Source organism: Aquarana catesbeiana, unplaced genomic scaffold (assembly GCF_042186555.1).
Source record: "Aquarana catesbeiana isolate 2022-GZ unplaced genomic scaffold, ASM4218655v1 unanchor233, whole genome shotgun sequence".
NCBI classification, from domain to species: Eukaryota; Metazoa; Chordata; class Amphibia; order Anura; family Ranidae; genus Aquarana; species Aquarana catesbeiana.
In genome coordinates, this window is record NW_027362661.1 from 3,404,347 (window position 1) to 3,423,611 (window position 19,265).

Here is a 19,265-nt window from a genome sequence, read left to right on the forward strand (position 1 = left end):
TGATAGGATCAGTACTGGAGAGGGTGCAGTGGATGATGGGATCAGTAGTGGAGAGGGTGCAGTGGATGATGGGATCGGCAGTGGATGATGAGATCAGTACTGGAGAGGGTGCAGTGGATGATGGGATCAGTACTGGAGAGGGTGCAGTGGATGATGAGATCAGTACTGGAGAGGGTGCAGTGAATGATGGGATCGGCAGTGGATGATGAGATCAGTACTGGAGAGGGTGCAGTGGATGATGGGATCAGTACTGGAGAGGGTGCAGTGGATGATGGGATCAGTAGTGGAGAGGGTGCAGTGAATGATGGGATCGGCAGTGGATGATGAGATCAGTACTGGAGAGGGTGCAGTGGATGATGGGATCAGTACTGGAGAGGGTGCAGTGGATGATGGGATCAGTACTGGAGAGGTTGCAGTGGATGATGGGATCAGTACTGGAGAGGTTGCAGTGGATGATGGGATTGACACTGGAGATGGTGCAGTGGATGATGGGATCAGTACTGGAGAGGGTGCAGTAGATGATGGGATCAGTACTGGAGAGGGTGCAGTGGATGATGGGATCAGTAGTGGAGAGGGTGCAGTGGATGATGGGATCAGTACTGGAGAGGGTGCAGTGGATGATGGGATCGGCACTGGAGAGGGTGCAGTGGATGCAAGTGGCCAATCAGCTGATCCCGGGTGTGAATCATTGGCCGGGACACTGTGTACAATCACAGTTAGAGCCATGGGTTGGGCAAACATGCGCGCGCCCTAAACCTGGAAGTAGGCAGTGACGTACCAGCACATCACTTTGCCTACAGCGGCCACCCTTCTGCAATACACTGCCACCCTTCTGCAGTACAACGCCACCCATCCTCAGTACAATGCCACCCTTCCACACTACAACGCCACCCATCAGTACAACACCACCCTTCTGCAGTACAATGCCACCTGCCTGCAGTACAACGCCACCCTTCCGCAGTACAATGCCACCCGTCCTCGGTACAATGCTACCATCCTCAGAACAATGCCACCCGTCCTCAGTACAATGCCACCAGTCCACAGTACAATGTCACCCGTCCTAGGTACAGTGCCCCCTGTCCTCTGTACAATGCCACCCTTCCGCAGTACAACGCCACCCTCCCGCAGTACAACGCCACCCTTCCGCAGCACAAAGCCACCCTTCCGCAGTACAATGCCACCCTTCCGCAGCACAAAGCCACCCTTCCGCAGCACAAAGCCAGCCTTCCGCAGTACAATGCCACCCTCCCGCAGTACAATGCCACCCTTCCGCAGCACAAAGCCACCCTTCCGCAGCACAAAGCCAGCCTTCCGCAGTACAATGCCACCCTCCCGCAGTACAACGCCACCCTTCCGCAGTACAACGCCACCCTCCCGCAGTACAACGCCACCCTTCCGCAGTACAACGCCACCCTTCCGCAGTACAATGCCACCCTTCCGCAGCACAAAGCCACCCTTCCGCAGTACAACGCCACCCTTCCGCAGTACAAAGCCACCCTTCTGCAGTACAAAGCCACCCTTCTGCAGTACACCGCCACCCGTCTTCAGTACAATGCCACCTGTCCTCAGTACAACGCCACCCGTCTGCAGTACAACACCACCCATCCGCAGTTCTGGTAAATGTTAGACAATCGCTTTTACAAACAAATCCAGTTTACAAAGTTATCTTCAGGAGAGCACTTTAACAGAAAGTACAAAACCTCCCAAAAATCTCTTCTATTTCTATAAATCCCAACAGAATGGCTCAGTATGTGCTGCAGACTGCAGTCACTGGAGCTCCACTCTACACAGAGATCATGTGACCTCCACTTCCTGTAGTATTGTCTATTTGTTGTTTGGTACATTAAAGTTCTTTTAAAAATAAAAAAGATTGAGTTGTGAACGCCACGTTTCCTGTGACAGTGGATCTCCAGCTGCAGAGATTCACAATAAAGTTCAGTGAAAACAAAAAAAAGAAGTGGAGTGGAGGCCACATGCTTCCTGCCATCAGTGGAACTCCACTCTGCAGCCAGACCCCTCTCAGAAGTGATGTCCGATACAGACAGGAAGTGATGTCAGATACAGACAGGAAGTGATGTCAGATACAGACAGGAAGTGATGTCAGATACAAGCAGGACATTCCATTTGGTAAGACGTGGAGAGAAGACAATGCAGGATCTGGCGGCAGAGGAGGTAATATGTAGATTAACCCCTTCAGGGGGATCAGTTGATGATTACTATATCTTGCTTCCAAAGCTGGGCATACATGGTTCAGTTTTATCATTCATCCAGTGGGATGGGAGGAAAAAACTGAAGTGATTCCTTCATCCACACTAAGGATGAGCTCAGGCGTGTTCGCATAGCCCACGTGCAGAGCCCGCCAGGAAGTCGGCACTGCGCGGGCTCTGCACATGGGCTGTGCGAACACACCTGAGCTCATCCTTAAGCCACACATTGGAGGGGAATGGGGGAATCCTATTCCTTGAACATTGGGTGCTCTAAAACAAACCGAACATATGGGGCGTTCGCTGAAAATTCGAGTGCCGCAGAACACCCATAATGCACTGTGAGATCAGAGTGCATTACTATAAGATGATTGGCCAAAGCATGCACCTGACCTGCATGCTTTGGCCAATCACAGTGCGCTCTGCTGAGAGAGCCATGATTGGCCGAAGGCAGGGTGCCTTCTGCCAATCATGGCTCATGGGGAGTAAATCCACGCCCCACACTATATAAGGCTGCTTACATAGCGGCCGTGTGTATTTTTGTTGGTGTGGACAGAGAGATAGCATGAGGTAGATTAGGCAGGCAGGTTATTCAGTTAGTGGCAGTGTATTTGATATATATTATTATTATTATTCACGATTTAGATAGCGCCAACAGTTTACGCAGCACTTTACAATGTATAGGGGGGGACAGCACAATTACAGTACAGTTCAATACAAAAGGTACAGGAGGGCCCTGCTCGTAGAGCTTACATTCTAAGGGAGGTGGTGATGGTACAAAAGGTAATAGCTGCAGAGAATGATTTGATGGGGGTGGCTCGGGAACAGTTGTTAGGTGGGTATATACAGTCAGTCTAATATATATATATATATATATATATATATATATATATATATATATATATATATACTCTGCATTTAGCATAAGCACTATATTCAGTGTTTACTTAATATTCAGTTAGTGCAGGCAGTGTATTAATATATATATATATATATATATATATATATATATATATATATATATATATATATATATATATATATATATGTATATATACAGTCTAGTATATATATATATATATCTACTCTGCATCCAGTGTAGTCTACAGTGCATTCGGTGGTGTACTGTTTCTAATACACTTATACACTTCAGGCGGTGTACACAGTATACAATACAGTGCAGCCATTGTGCACTTTCTAATAAACTTCAGACGATGTACGCAGTACACAATACAGTGTAGTGTGGAGTTGCAAAACAAAATATATATCCTGTCCGGAAGCTCAACAAGGAGAGGCAGACGCTCACAGGCCACTAAAAGAGGGCAAGCAGGCTCTGTGTCTACAGTCAACAGTGCTGGTCCTGGACATGGTGCATCCTCTGCCGGTGGCCATGGGGCACACTTGTCCTTTTTTTTGCAGCTGGCCCTGTTATTGAGCCAGAACATGCAGAAGAGTTGGTGGAGTGGATAACAAAGCCGTCCTCATCCTCTGTCACCCAGGCTCAGAGTAGTTTGTGTTCCAATGCAGCTGCCAAAGTGGCCTGTTTCACCGGCTCCTTGTCCACAGTCACTCCTTCCGTAGCCCCACCATCATGCACGGAGGAGTCCCCAGAATTATTTGACCACAGTGTCGGGTACATGCTGCTGGGGGATGCGCAGCGATATGAAGGCTCCGATGTTGGTTCCCAGGTTAAGGAAGGCAGTAACGTGAGCCTAGAGAGAGGGGGTGCCACAGAAGCACAAGAAACTGGCAGTCATGTTTCACAGCAGGGCCCGTTCCTGTGCCCAACAAGAGTAACTGTGAGGGGTAAGGATGAGCTCCGGTGTGTTCACACACCCCACGTGCAGAGCCCACCAGGAAGTCAGGACTGCGCTCACAGGCAGTGAGACATATGCAACTCCCTTCTCATTGGCTTACCTCTACATAGTCTATCATCTCTTCAATCCATCATGAATGCTGCTGCCAGACTCATTCACCTTACCAATCGTTCTGTGTCTGCCACTCCTCTCTGTCAATCTTTCCACTGGCTTCCGCTCAGCCAAAGAAATAAATTCAAAATTCTAACAACTACGTACAAAGCCATCCACAATTTCGCCCCCAGCTACATCACTAGCCTAGTCTCTAAATACCAACCTACTCGTTCTATCCGTTCCTCTTAAGACCTCCTGCTCTCAAGCTCCCTCGTCACCTCCTCCCATGCTTGCCTCCAGGACTTTTCCAGAGTCGCTCCAATCCTATGGAATGCCCTACCCCAATCTGTCCGCTTATCTTCTACTTTATTAGCTTTTAGACGATCCCTGAAAACCCTTCTCTTCAGAGACGCCTACCCTACCAACACCTAACAACTGTATTTTCATTTTCTCCATCAGCTCATCCCCCACAGTTATTACCTTTTGTTTCCACTTGACCCTCCCTTCAAGATTGTAAGCTTTAACGAGCAGGGCCCTCTGATCCCTCCTATATTGATTTGTATTGTAAGTGTACTGTCTGCCCTCATGTTGTAAAGCGCTGTATAAATCCTGTATAATAATAATAATAATTTCCCGATCTCTGCAGCCGCGCATCGGGACAATGTCTCACTGCCTGTGATTAGCACAGCACAGTGCCGACTTACTGGCGGGCTCTGCATGTGGGCTGTGCGAACACGCCGGAGCTCATCCTTAGTGAGGGGTTACAGTGTTGTGGCACCACCACTATCCAAGGCCCAACTTTTCTGCCCCTGTTTAACAGAGGCATGTAATTACAATTCCTGATATAATATTTCACAGCAGGGCCTGTTCCTGCGCTCACCAAGAGTAACTGTAAAGGGCTTACAGTGTTCTGGTATCACAAAAAACAAAGTCCCGATTTTCTGTAGAGTATATAGGGCAGGCCACAACAACACATTACAGCCGCAAACGGTTTTAAATGACATTTTTTCCTTTAAAATCATAATTTTGCTGTGGCACTGTTATAAACATGGGAAAGATGCGCTACTTTATAGGCATACTAAGGACATCCCCAGGCACAATATTTAAAGGAATATTACACTTTTATTGTTTCACTTTAAGCATTATTAAAATCACTGCTCCTGAAAAAACATCCGTTTTTAAAACTTTTTTTTGCATTGATACATGTCCCCTGGGGCAGAACCCGAGACCCCAAACACTTTTTATGGCAATAACTTGCATATAATGGGGTGTACACACGGTCTGACTTTTCGGCTACAAAAGTCCGACAGCCCGTCCGACAAACTTTCGACAGACTTTTGGCGGACTTGCGGCAGACTTTCTAACGAACGGACTTAACTACATACGATCACACAAAAGTCCGACGGATTCGTACGTGATGACGTACACCGGACTAAAATAAGGAAGTTAGTAGGCAATAGCTGCCCTAGCATCGGTTTTTGACCGTCGGACTAGCATACAGACAAGCGGATTTCTGGGTCCGGCGGAGTTACGACGTAAGGACTTGAAGCAAGTTCCAAATCTAAAGTTCGTCAGATTTGCGACTGGAAAAGTCCGCTAAAAGTCTGGGGAAGCCCACACACGATCGGATTGACCGGCGGATTTGGTCCGTCGGCGTCCGTTGGACTTTTGTAGCCGAAAAGTCCGACCGTGTGTACGCCCCATAAGCCTTTAAAGAGAGCACTTTTGATTTTTCATGTTCGCGTCCCAAAGACTTTAATGCCACGTACACACGGTCGGACTTTACGGCATACTTTGCCCGGCGGACTTTTCGACGGACTTTACGATGGACTTTTCGAATGAACGGACTTGCCTACACACGATCAACCAAAGTCCGACGGATTTGTACGTGATGACGTACGACCGGACTAAAACAATGAAGTTGATAGCCAGTAGCCAATAGCTGCCCTAGCCTTGGTCTTTGTCCGTTGGACTAGCATACAGATGAGCGGACTTTTCGACCGGACTCGAGTCTGCCGGATAGATTTGAAACATGTTTCAAATCTAAGTCCGTCAAACTTTTGATAAAACAAAGTCCGCTGGAGCCCACACACGATCGAATTGTCCGAAGATTTCCAGTATGCCAGACCAAGTATGCCGTAAAGTCCGATCGTGTGTACGCGGCATTACAGTGTTCGTGTGTTAGAACAAATATTTTGCCTGTTCGTATGTTCTGCTGTGAGTCGAACTGGGGGGTGTTCGGCTCCTCCCTAGTCCTGACCTTTATCCTGATTCCTGGATCTCCTCCTCATCTCTCCTCCATATCCTCTTACACAGCTTTTCTCCACACCTGCAGTGATCCTGGGGGGTGGAAACTTGGCACTAGCATGCGGTGAAATCCATCCTCATTGTCTGCTATTTGCACTCCGTTCCTCTCACATGAGAGCTTAATTTCACAGATTCCCGACAAATTTCTGTTTGGTAAAGGTCAAAGTTCACTCTTCAGTTTAGGAGAGGTAGGATGCACCCAGGAGCAATGATTTAGTTTGCATGGGAGACTAATATGGAGGGCCCCTCAAATCTCTCCATCCAAATGTCCCGCTATCCAGAGTCTATATGTGCTATGACATCACACTGACCTTACAGCTCCTCCTCCCAATATCTCTCCATCTTGTTTTTTTTTCTTTTCTGATGCTCTTATGATGTGGGTGGACCCTTTGCATCCTCACTTACAAAGTGTATGTAATGATGTCAGAATGCCTGTAATGAGCTTTGAACCTGCAGAGTGTGGGGGTCCTGTGTGGGTAAATAATACCTTAGCCTGAAGTGGGGCTTTAATAAAATGGAAACCCAAATGATGAGGTGAGGAAAATTCTGGGAATATTATTTGATTTTTTTTTTAAATTTGTGTTCAGATCTAGAGTTTTCCTCCTGTGAAGTCTGGAGATCATATGACCATCACATTGCCTCCACCTCCCTCCCTGAAAAAGAATATTCTAGAAGTCACCAGGGAGATAATCGAGGAGAGATGAGCGGTGCCGGGAATTCTGGGACATTATCCAGTAACAGACAAGAGATGTGTCTGGATGGTGACTGTATCATTGTGTGTGTCAGGTTCCTATAAGGTGTCAGGATGTCACTGTCTATTTCTCCATGGAGGAGTGGGAGTATTTAGAAGGACACAAGGATCTCTACAAGGACGTCATGATGGACAATCAGCTGCCCCTCACATCACCGGGTAAGAGGAGACTTTATTGTAAAGGAGAGAGCAGTACGGAGGGTCCACCTAGATCCCCCATCATCTGATAAACACATAGAAACAATGTATTCAGTCAGTGTGTGTGTTTCCTACAGATGGATCCAGTAATGGGAACCCACCAGAGAGATGTCCCCGTCCTCTGTATTCCCGGGATTCCACACAGAAAGATCACACCATCCCTCACCATCATCAGGTAGATGAGGAACAATCACTGATAATATTATTAGGATCTTTACATTATCTGCATTGTCACAATTGATGTCATTTTTTATTATTGTAGCGGTACCCCCATAGGGAGTGCTAAGTGTTGTAGTCCACCTGTCACCCTGCCCAGCCAGGCACACGATTTCCAGTCAATCATAGACAGAAAACTTGGATGGGGTAAGGGATGCCCACTTAATTGCAGAAAATTTACATGGGACCAACTATATACCAACTATATACACTCCAGCACTTCACTTGCTTGTAGGCTATTCCTCCTTAACACCTCCAGCACATCACTTGCTTGTACTTCCAGGACCAGCTAGCACTGAGATTTAGGCCTGACACTGGCTCAGCCAGGCCTTGTAATTGCTCTTTGTGAGCAGGGACTGCGGGCCCCTATGGTGTAGCAAAAATATGGTAGTCTTTGGTGCTAGCTGTCCTACACATGGCTACTGCTCCCATTTACCACCACTTCAGGCCCTGCCAGCCTTCATGGCTGCAGCTGCTTTTCTCCACTGTCCATACTTCCACAGTCAACTCTGCTGGTTATGCACCTATCCCAGACTGCACTCTCCCAGTTCTCTCACGTGTGCCTCCCCAGTCCTCTCCTCTGGTTCTGCACTCATCTCAGACCGTGCTCTACCAGTCCTCTTAGGCATGCCTCCCCAGTCTTCCTGACTGTGCATCACTCACCAGCCCTCCTGGCTGCAACCTGTTGTTCCCTGGAGACTTGTCTGGCAGTGCTCTCTCCTGCTGTCCTCTCCTTGCTCCTGTGCCTCCAGTCCAGGATGCCTCCACGTGTTCTTAGAGGGTCCCGTCTGCACCCAAGCCCAGGCCCAAGGTCATCCCCCCAGACTGGGGAGCTCCCTCAAAGTCCATTAACAGCCTAGCACTCCATCTCCAGCTTTCCACCCGAGAAACTCCTCCCCAGCTGGGCTGACCCCAGGTATTTAAGGAGGCCTGCCCCCTGCCAATCCAAGTTGGGGCTCCAGACAGCTCCACCTCTCTTCTCCTCCTTCCTTTCTAGAAGACACTAGAATATTCCAGAAAGAAGTGGGAAGTCCCAGTGATGCTGCCTGTGAGTCACCAGCTCTACCCTGCGTCACTCCCAACCCAGATCAATACTGCCCTATAGGCCTGTCTAAATTTACCTACAGTACTCTGCCAAAAAACCTATTTACATCATCTAGCAACCTAGAGGGTGCTACATTATATATACTCAGAGGGAAAACCTGAGAGATTCTAAAGTTGAGGGTAAAGAAGAGATAAGAGGAGGATGGTGAGAATGGAGTGATAGAGGAGTCAGAGCTTCTAAATGGACAGAAACCCACCAGAGAGATGTCCCCGTCCTCTGTATTCCCAGGATTCCACACAGGAAGATCATACCATCCCTCACCACCATCAGGTAGATGATTGACAGTTATTGGTAGTTATGATTTACACACAGCATGTTTGTTACAATGAATGTTTTATTATATATTCAGAGTGGAAACCTCAGGGATGATAATATTGTTGTTAAAGAAGAGTATAAAGAGGAGGATGAGGAGTATGGAGTGATGGAGGAGTTATCAGAAGGACACAAGGATATGATGGAGCCACCTAATACCAGGAACCCACCAGAGAGATGTCCCCGTCCTCTGTATTCCCGGGATTCCACACAGGAGGATCACACCATTCCTTACCAACATCAGGTAGATGATTGACAATTATTGGTAGTCTTGATTTATACACAGCATGTTTGTTACAATTAATATTTTATCATACATTCAGAGTGGAAACATCGGAGATGATAATATTGTTGTTAAAGAAGAGTATAAAGAGGAGGATGAGGAGTATGGAGTGATGGAGGAGTTTTCAGAAGGACACAAGGATAAGATGGAGCCACCTAATACCAGGAACCCACCAGAGAGATGTCTCCATCCTCTGTATTCCCGGGATTCCACACAGGAAGATCACACCATCCCTCACTGTTACAAGGTTGGTGGGACGGAGGTTATGAAACACACTTATAAAGACAATGTGTGGATTTTTTATGTGATGTCACAATAGGGCTCATGCACACAGGACGTTATTAAAGCTGCTGTTAGGGGTGACTGATGTTTTTTATAACTGCTTCTAAGCGCCCCTCCACGTTAGCCTATGTGTCCATGCACACATAAACTATCAGAGGAGTTTGGAGGCATAAGCGTTTAGGGGCAGTAGAAAAAAAAGTCAGTCTTTGCTTCCAGGAGCAGTAAAAACGAGTGGTAAAAACATCTGACGCCCCTTAAAGGTGCTAAGCATTTTTTTTTTTTACAGGTCAAAATCAACGGTTCCCTATGGGAGCCCATTGATTTGAATAGAAGGCACACCACATATCGGATCATAATGATCTAACTTGCAGTGTGACTTGTGCGCTGAGGATCTTGAAGAGGAACCCCGCGCCAAAATGAAAAAAAAAACTGCGTAGGGTCCCCCCAAGATCCATACCAGACCCTTATCCGAGCATGCAGCCCAGCAGGTCAGGAATGGGGGGAACAAGCGAGCGCCCCCCTCCAGGACCATACCAGGCCACATGCCCTCAACATGGAGGGGTGGGTGCTTTGGGGCAGGGGAGCTCCTTGTCCCCATGTTGATGGGGGCAAGGGCCTCTTCCCGACAACCCTGGCCATTGGTTGTCAGGGTCTGCGGGCAGGGGGCTTATCGGAATCTGGAAGCCCCCTTTAAGAACGGGGCCCTCCACCCTATGTGAATGAGTATGGGGTACATCTTACCTCTACCCATTCACCTAAGAAAAAAGTGTCAAAAATAAAAACAGTACACAGGTTTTTGACAAATTAATTTATTAAAGCAGCTCCAGCGTCTCTTCTCCCTCCGGCGATGTCTTCATCCTCCGGTTCTTCTCCTCTCACCGCTGGTGACTTCTTCTGCTGCTGTCTTCTCCCTCTGCCGGTTCTCCTCTCTCCCCGGTCTTCCCCTGCTGTCTTCCTCTGTTGTCTTCTTTCACTATGTTCTCCCTCTGTTCTTCCTCCGATGTTGCCTCAACGCTCTCTCCCGCTTTAATGCTGGGTCCGCCATGTGCCACTACTTACATAGCTATGGGGACCGCCCCCTTGTGACATCATCACGCCATCATGCTTCTGGTGGTGACATCACAAGGAGGCGGAGCCTTTGGATGTTGTCACTGGGTGACCCTGCCCCATGGCTATATAAGTAGTGGAACACGGCGGACCCAGCATTACAGCGGGAGAGCGCATCTAGGCAGCATTGGAGGAAGAACAGAGGGAGAAGACAGCAAAGGAAGACAGGGGAGACAGAAGACTGCAGAGGAAAAAGACAGCGGCAGAAGAGGGAGAAGAGTTGCCGGAGCTGCTTTAATAAATTAATTTATCAAAAACCTGTGTACTGTTGTTATTATTGACACTTTTTTTTAGGTGAATGGGTAGGGGTAAGATGTACCCCATACTCATTCACATAGGGTGGGGGGCTGGGATCTGGGGACTTCCAGATTCCGATAAGCCCCCCACCCACAGACCCCGACAACCAACGGCCAGGGTTGTCGGGAAGAGGCCCTTGTCCCCATCAATGCCCCCCTGCCCCAAAGCACCCACCCCCCATGTTAAGGGCATGTGGCCTGGTATGGTCCAGGGTGGGCGCTCATTCGCCCCCCCCCCCCTTTCCTGACCTGCCGGGCTATATGCTCGGATAAGGGTCTTGTATGGATTTTGGGGGGACCCCACGCAGTTTTTTTTTTTTCATTTTGGCGCGGGGTTCCTCTTCAAGATCCACAGCACAAAAGTCACACTGCAAGTCGGATCATCATGATCTGACTTGTGGTGCAACTTCTATTCAAATCAATGAGCTCTCATAGGGAACCATTGATTTTGAATAGAGGCAGAGAAACGCCGTTAAAAGCTAGAGCGCCTAAACGTGCATTGATGCCAATACGAAAAGCTACTGAAAGCACATTTTTACAGCTGCTTTTTCCTGCTATTGATAGTGGCTTTACAGCTCATTTTTTCTAATGCACCGTGTGCATGAGCCCTTAAGCTTATATTTTACAGATGACATTCACTCTCATTTTCTTGATTTAGACTGAAAATCCAACCGATATAAAAGTTGAGGTTAAAGGAGAAGAAGAGGAGACTTATGTTGGGGATGATCAGCAGTCTATGGAGGAGGATGGAATAACGGGGACATTTATAGAGGAGGACACTCCTACAGAGATCAGCACAGGTGAGTCATTAACATTAAATACATTCCTCCACCCATACTGCTCACTGATTGGTCCAGAGTAGGGCGGGGACTGGGTGATATCAGCCTGCAATCCCCTGGTCACTTTCCTGAGCTGTGTTCCCCGTCCTGTATTCCTGTATTTATCTCGGATAATCTTCCTTCTCTGTGCTGCAGACACAATTTATGTATCTAGACTGGATTTATGGAGATTCTGAGGTTCAGTTGACAGCAAAATGTTTATTTATGCCATAGGTGTTACTAGACCGAGGCACCTGGGGCATGTGATGTGGGTCTTCTGCCCCATGGCCGGGTATGGCAAGATCTCTGACAGCACAATTCTCCCAGGGTTACTTGCTCTGTTATTTGCTGGCTGTGCCAGGTGGAGAGATATGTCTGTATAGTCCTAGTCATAGCCAGTTAGCATTAGTGTCAGTTAGCGTCAATAATAGACCCTTTGACTGTCAGTAACACTAACACCCACACACTATGCAGCTACATTACTACTATAGTCTGAACAGATCAATATCTTTGATCAAATCTGAACTATACTAGTGTCCCCAATAGTACAGTGTTTCAAAAAATACAGCATTATCAGGATCAACCCTGAAACCTGCCAGCACCTTTGTTTAGCCCCTGCGCTGCCCCCCCCCCCCCCCCCAACAAGTGCAGGATCAGTAGATCACTGTCACTTGTGATACACACAAAACCGCAGTGTTCGCAAGATCCGGCCTGATCTCTTCTAGTACTAGCAGGTACATTTTATTTTTAGTGGTTCAATGAGTCCCCGACAGCCAGGTGCTTTTTGTTCCTGTGATAAAATGATAAAATACTTGAATATAGGAAGATCTTAAAGAATGTTATTTAATTAAAAGGTGAATATGAAACTAATAAAAAAACAAAGTCCAAATCATCCACTATGGTGATGTGGTCTAAATGTGCAGTCTTCCATCACCCTTAAGTGCTGATCACCGTGAGAAGTGCACGCTTACCAGAAGGCAAGCAAAGGACAGCTTGCGGGTAAACACCCAGCCAGGGTCTTGTCCTAGGGGATCCGGGATATAGAACTCAGAGGGCATCAAACCAGGACTCAGTTGTATACCAGATGTTACCCAGAAATAGAGAAAAGGGAACTTCCCATAGTGTAATACTGATAAAAATATTTATTACAAAGGATAAAAAAATATTGCACTTACAAACGAAGGGATAAAAACAGCATATAGGCCGGCTGGTATACAAACGACCGTTCGCTCAGGAGGTCAAACGCGTTGACGTCAGCACGTCCTGTCCACCCACACTAGGTACCTGTAAATTTAGTGACCAAAATGTCAAACGAAAGGTACAGTGAAGAGGCCTACAGGATTCTGAGCATGACAGATGAGAGCGATGGGGGGTCCTCACTGTCAGAACCAGGCTCATTATACCAACCTGTAGAGAGCAGCGGCACCCTGACAGATAGCTTTGATGACAGAGTATTGGTCCCTGCTAAGGCCAGGCATACCCAACCCCGTTACCCTGTTGCTGAGGAGCTGTACTAGTTCCGCTCTACCTTTTGGTGAACTGGTGAGGACCATTGGCCTAGTACATGCTGATCACAGACAATCCAGCACTGCAGTAACACTTGGTGACGTAGCAAGTCCCATAAGTGCAGTCCAAACTGGTGCGGTGGCAAGCACAAGTAGTGTCCCGCTGCCACCAAGAATTAGAGCACAGGCCCGTAGAGCCCATAAAGTCCTTCCCGCTGACTGGGAGCCCACAGATTCTGCAGCGCCCGTACTTCCCCCATTCACTGGCCAACCCGGAATTCAGGTGGAAACAGCAAATCGAACTCCTTTTGGTTTTTTGGACCTGTTTTTCACGGAAGATCTGTATGGATCTATTGTGGACCAAACAAATTTATATACCAATCAATATATCTTCGCAAACCCAAATTCAAACCTTGAAAGACAATTTGCTTGGAAACATATCACGGTTTTCGAATTTAAGATGTTTTTGGGCCTATTCCTCAACATGGGCTTTTCTGAAAAGAATGAGCCGTCGTCCTATTGGTCCACAGACCTGATTCATCATATGCCCGTGTTCTTTGCTGCCATGGCCAGGCATAGATATGAAAAAATTATGCAATTTATGAACTTCAATGACAATGAACTCTGTTGCCCTCAGTTGTGACCCTGGATATGATTGGCTCCCCAAAATTCAGCCCCTTGTAAATCACTTTAACCAAAAATTGCAGCCTTGTATACCCCCCCAACAAGCTGTCTGCGTAGATGAGTCCCTCATTACGGTTTCTGTTTATGTCATAAAAAATAAAAATCCCAGTGGTGATTGAAAACCACCAAAATAAACCTCTAATTATGGGAATAAAGGGTACAACATCGCGTAACCGCGCAATTCCCATTTAAAGTAGCACAATGCCAAATTGCAAAAATGCTCTGGTCATAAAGGGGGTAAAATCTTCCGGGGCTGAAGTGATTAAACAAAGTGATAATGAGGGAGGAGTAATAACCCAATGATGGTGGTCTTCAGGATCAGTCCAGTCTTCATCTTGGTTGTTTTACTCCCATTCTCACTCTCTGACCTCTGGTGGGGCTCAGCCCCGCTATTATTCATGACTAAATCATGGACTAAATAAGAAAGTGCAGGACTTATTTTGTTGGTAAGATGGCAATGAGTGATAGAGGGGGTGGGGACACTCATCCTATAATCCCCTCATCACTGTCACTCCTATAAAAGACATTTCTCATTGTTTCCTCACTCTCTGACTAAGGTCCATGAATAAAGAAATGAACTGGTAGGAGATCAGAGGATCCATTTATTAGTTACCTTGAGGGGGGAATTGTAAGATCCTCAGAGACAAAGCTGCCTGATGTGGGCGGAGTCCTGGTTTAGGGGAACCAATCTGCTCATGTCTAGTAATAATCTTTTTATCTCTATTTTAGTACATGGACGGGAGATGAGGAAAACCTCAGAGGATTGTCTCACTTTGTCTCCAGACTGTAAAGTAGAAGATGAGGACATCACACAGTATAGTCCAGGAGAAAACCCGGCTACCTCAAATGTCCATCCGGCACCACACAGTGTAGATGGACCATCATATCCTGAGGAAGCTCAGACTGTGAGGGACGGTGCCGTCCTTCCAACAGATAAGAGGTTTTCCTGTATGGAGTGTGGGAAGTGTTTCCGTTATAAATGCCATCTTAAGGAACACATAAGATCTCACACAGGGGAGAGGCCGTATTCCTGTACTGAGTGCGGGAAGTGTTTCCATTCTAAATACAATCTTAATGTTCATAAAAGATCTCACACGGGGGAGAAGCCGTATTCCTGTCCTGAGTGTGGGAAATGTTTTTCAGTGAAGTCTCATCTTAACAAACATCAGAGATCTCACACCGGGGAGAAGCCATATTCCTGTCCTGAGTGCGGGAAATGTTTTTCACAGAAGTCCCATCTTGACACACATCAGCGATCTCACACGGGGGAGAAGCCTTTTTCCTGTCTGGTATGTGGTAAATGTTTTTCAGATAAGTCCAGTCTTTCCAAACATCAGAGCTCTCACCCGGGGGAGAAGCCACTTTCCTGTCTTGAGTGTGGAAAATGTTTTTCACAAAAGTCCAGTCTTTACACGCATCAGAGATCTCACATGGGGAAGAAGCCTTTTTCCTGTCCTGAGTGCGGGAAATGTTTTTCACGGAAGTCCCATCTTGACACACATCAGCGATCTCACACTGGGGAGAAGCCTTTTTCCTGTCCGGAATGTGGGAAATGTTTTTCAGATAAGTCCAGTCTTTCCAAACATCATAGCTCTCACCCGGGGGAGAAGCCACTTTCCTGTCTTGAGTGTGGAAAATGTTTTTCACAAAAGTCCAGTCTTTACATACATCAGAGATCTCACACGGGGGAGAAGCCTTTTTCCTGTCCTGAGTGCAGGAAATGTTTTTCACAGAAGTCCCATCTTTACACACATCAGAGATCTCACACGGGGGAGAAGCCATATTGCTGTCCAGAGTGCGGAAAATGTTTTTCAGACAGGTCCAGTCTTTACAGACATCAGAGATCTCACACGGGAGAGAAGCCATATTCCTGTCCTGAGTGTGGGAAATGTTTTTCACAGAAGTCCAATCTTTACACACATCAGAGATGTCACACAGGGGAGAAGCCACTTTCCTGTCCTGAGTGAGGGAATTGTTCCTCACTGAAGTCCTGTCTTCCTGTACATCAGGGATCCCACACAACCCTCAAGGTGTATTAGTGCCTTGAGTGCGGGAAATGTCTTCTATATGAACATTGCTGGACATCACATCTCTCACGTGGCGAAGAAGCACACCCTGATATACTCCATGGCTGATCTTCATCATGTAATAGTTCATTAGGAGATCAGAGTTCCCCAAAGACGTGGATAAAGTTTTGTACCGTGTTGGCCATTGATAGAAGTATAAAAATGGAGTCATTACCTTACTGTAACACATGGCACTGTTATTGATTGCCAACTGTTAATTAACCACAAGATGGCAGTGTTCTTCAGGTTAGTTTATTATAGATTTCAATATAGTAAAGCAAAGGATTCTTGAACTTGTGTGCTGATAGCAGAACTTTTCTTCCCAGAAATACTGAAACAGACTACATTTCCCAGAAGAGAGCAGAAGGGGAGGGAGCATATATAAAGACAACCCCAGGCAGTTTTGTGGTAGTAAAGAAGGAGACTGTAAGAGGGGGGGATGTGTGGGAGAGCGGAGTGCCAATCCAGTAGGCCTCAGACTGGATCTGACTGAACCGGAGAGCCCAGAAGAGTTCCCAGAGCGCTGATTGTAGTGAGGAGCAGGATAGTTGGTCCTGCCTGCAGGTAGACTGGGACCATTGCCAGCAGCACCACTATCTCTGCAGGAGGAAAGGAGGCCCCCGAGCAACAGGGCCATCATTCTGCACCGCTACTCTCCAGGACTGGCTGAGAGGGTTCCTAACTAGGGATGAGCCAAACACCCCCCCGGTTTAGATCGCACAAGAACTGTCCGATAGTTTGCACGAACTTTCAAACCCTGTTAAAGTCTATGGGACTCGAACATGAGAAATAAAAAATGCGAAAGGCTAATATGCAAGTTATTGTCCTAAAAAGGGTTTGGGGACCTGGGTACAACCCCAGGGGACATGTATTAATGCAAAAAAAAAGTTTTAAAAGTTTTAAAAACGGCCGTTTTTTCAGGAGCAGTCATTTTAATGATGCTTAAAGTGAAAAAATAAAAGTGAAATATTCCTTTAAATATCGTGCCTGGGGGGGGTGTCTATAGTATGCCTGTAAAGTGGCACGTGTTTCCCGTGTTTAGAACTGTCCCTGCACAAAATTACATTTGTAAAGGAATAAAAGTCATTTAAAACTGCTTGCGGCTTTAATGTAATGTCTGGTCCCGGCAATATGGATGAAAATCATTGAGAAAAAAAAGGCATGGGTAAACCCCCCCAGCCCATTACCAGCCCCTTTGGGCCTTGTATGGATATTAAGGGGAACCCCGCACCCGAATTAAAAAAAGGAAAGGCGTGGGGCCCCCAGGCCCGATATACTAAGACAGGGACTGTAGGTTTGTTCTTAAGTAGAATCTGTTTGTAATTTTGAACTAGTAAATTTTTAAAGTGTAGCTCCAGCCAAAAAATATATTTTTAAGCTTTTTGGAAAACATAGGAAAGGGTTATCACCCCTGTAACCTTTATTTTGCTGTCTGTGCACCTGTTCAGAAGATTTCACCTCACTTTCTGTCCCAATGACATTTGGATTTTGAAAATTTGGGGTTTTTAGTGAAACAAGGAACTCTTACAGGAGAGAATTTCCCTTCCTTGGGGTAGATTTCCTCTCACTTCCTGTTGTTCCCTTCTGTTAGAAAGTAGGAGTCGTTTGTAAGTTGGATGTTTGAAAGTAGGGGCCTGCCCTATATACTCTGCAGAAATTTGGACCTTAGGTGTTGGTGTTGCCACAACACTGTAAGCCCTCACAGTTACTCTTGGTGGGCGTAGGAACGGGCCCTGCTGTGAAATATTAGATCAAGAATTGTAATTACATGCCCCTGTTGAACAGGGGCAGAAAAATTGGGCCCTAGGCACAGGTGCTGGTGCCACAACACTGCAACCCCTCACAGAAACTCTAGTTGGAGCACATGAATGAGCCCTGCTGCAAATTATTGCAGCAAAAATTGTAATTACATGCCCCTGTTAAACAGGGGCTGAAAAATTGGGCCTTAGGTACTGCTGCCACAACACTGCAACCCCTCACAGGTACTATAGTTGGAGCACAGAAATGAGCCCTGCTGCAAAGTATTGTATCAAAAATTGTAATTACACGCCCCTGTTAAACAGGGGCAGAAAAATTGGGCCTTAGGCACTGGTGGCGGTGCCCAGAACCAAAAATGTTCTTAAAAGCTATCAGCATGAAAATTGAGGAGGAAGAGGATAGTCACTCAGCATAACAGGATAGTCACTCAGCATCAGCATAGGCCAGGGGTGTCCAATCTTTTTTCCAAGAGGGCCAGATTTGATGAATAGAACATGCTTGAGGGCCGACCATTTTGCCTGACATTCTTAAACCATTAAAATTTGGTCTAAGTGTGTCTATCCGAGCACTAATACACGGCCCAACAAGAATTCTCTTGCCTTTGTGCTGTGTGTGGTGAATAGATGAGCTTGGGCGTGTTATTTGGATATACCGGATTTAATCTGCTTATAACACGCACCTTCACTTTAAAAATGAAGTTTCAGGAAAAAAAATCTTAAATTTTAAATAAAGAACTGTGAAGCAAAATAAGGGTCAGTGCCCATCAATGCAGCCTAATCAGTGCCCATCTGCGGCCCCCACTCCATTGCCATGAATGTGGCCCCCACTGTATTGACATGAATGCAGCCCCCACCGTATTGACATGAATGCAGCCCCCACCGTATTGACATGAATGCAGCCCCCACCACATTAACATGAATGCAGCCCCCACCACATTAACATGAATGCAGCCCCCACCGTATTGACATGAATGCAGCCCCCACCACATTCACATGAATGCAGCCCCCACCACATTCACATGAATGCAGCCCCCACCACATTCACATGAATGCAGCCCCCACCGTATTGACATGAATGCAGCCCCCACCGTATTGACATGAATGCAGCCCCCACCGTATTGACATGAATGCAGCCCCCACCGTATTGACATGAATGCAGCCCCCACCACATTGACATGAATGCAGCCCCCACCACATTGACATGAATGCAGCCCCCACCGTATTGACATGAATGCAGCCCCCACCGTATTGACATGAATGCAGCCCCCACCGTATTGACATGAATGCAGCCCCCACCGTATTGACATGAATGCAGCCCCCACCGTATTGACATGAATGCAGCCCCCACCGTATTGACATGAATGCAGCCCCCACCGTATTGACATGAATGCAGCCCCCACCACATTCACATGAATGCAGCCCCCACCGTATTGACATGAATGCAGCCCCCACCGTATTGACATG

At 46.8% G+C, this 19,265-nt stretch overlaps 2 protein-coding genes across 2 annotated transcripts in view; one reads left to right on the top strand and one right to left on the bottom strand.

The window, feature by feature from the left end:
- The window catches only part of LOC141121905 (uncharacterized), a 619,894-nt gene that overhangs the window by 283,760 nt on the left and 316,869 nt on the right, over window positions 1-19,265 (bottom strand). The gene's annotated exons all lie outside the window — the stretch shown is intronic.
- Window positions 1,858-16,150, top strand: LOC141121858 (uncharacterized). The gene is made up of 7 exons (XM_073611612.1): window positions 1,858-2,172; window positions 7,009-7,331; window positions 7,448-7,545; window positions 9,041-9,247; window positions 9,327-9,533; window positions 11,630-11,771; window positions 14,708-16,150. The coding sequence occupies exons 2-7, from the start codon at window positions 7,247-7,249 to the stop codon at window positions 15,943-15,945; spliced, it is 1,977 nt and encodes a 658-aa protein (XP_073467713.1). The 5' UTR covers window positions 1,858-2,172; window positions 7,009-7,246; the 3' UTR covers window positions 15,946-16,150.

What these genes read in the sequence shown, in the direction of transcription:
- LOC141121858 (XM_073611612.1), top strand. Translation starts at nt 7,247, where the DNA reads ATGGAGGAGTGGGAGTATTTAGAAGGACACAAGGATCTCTACAAGGAC. An exon ending in CCATCCCTCACCATCATCAG is followed by an intron (nt 7,546 to 9,040) that starts GTAGATGAGGAA and finishes TTATATATTCAG; the next exon opens with AGTGGAAACCTCAGGGATGA. An exon ending in CCATTCCTTACCAACATCAG is followed by an intron (nt 9,248 to 9,326) that starts GTAGATGATTGA and finishes TCATACATTCAG; the next exon opens with AGTGGAAACATCGGAGATGA.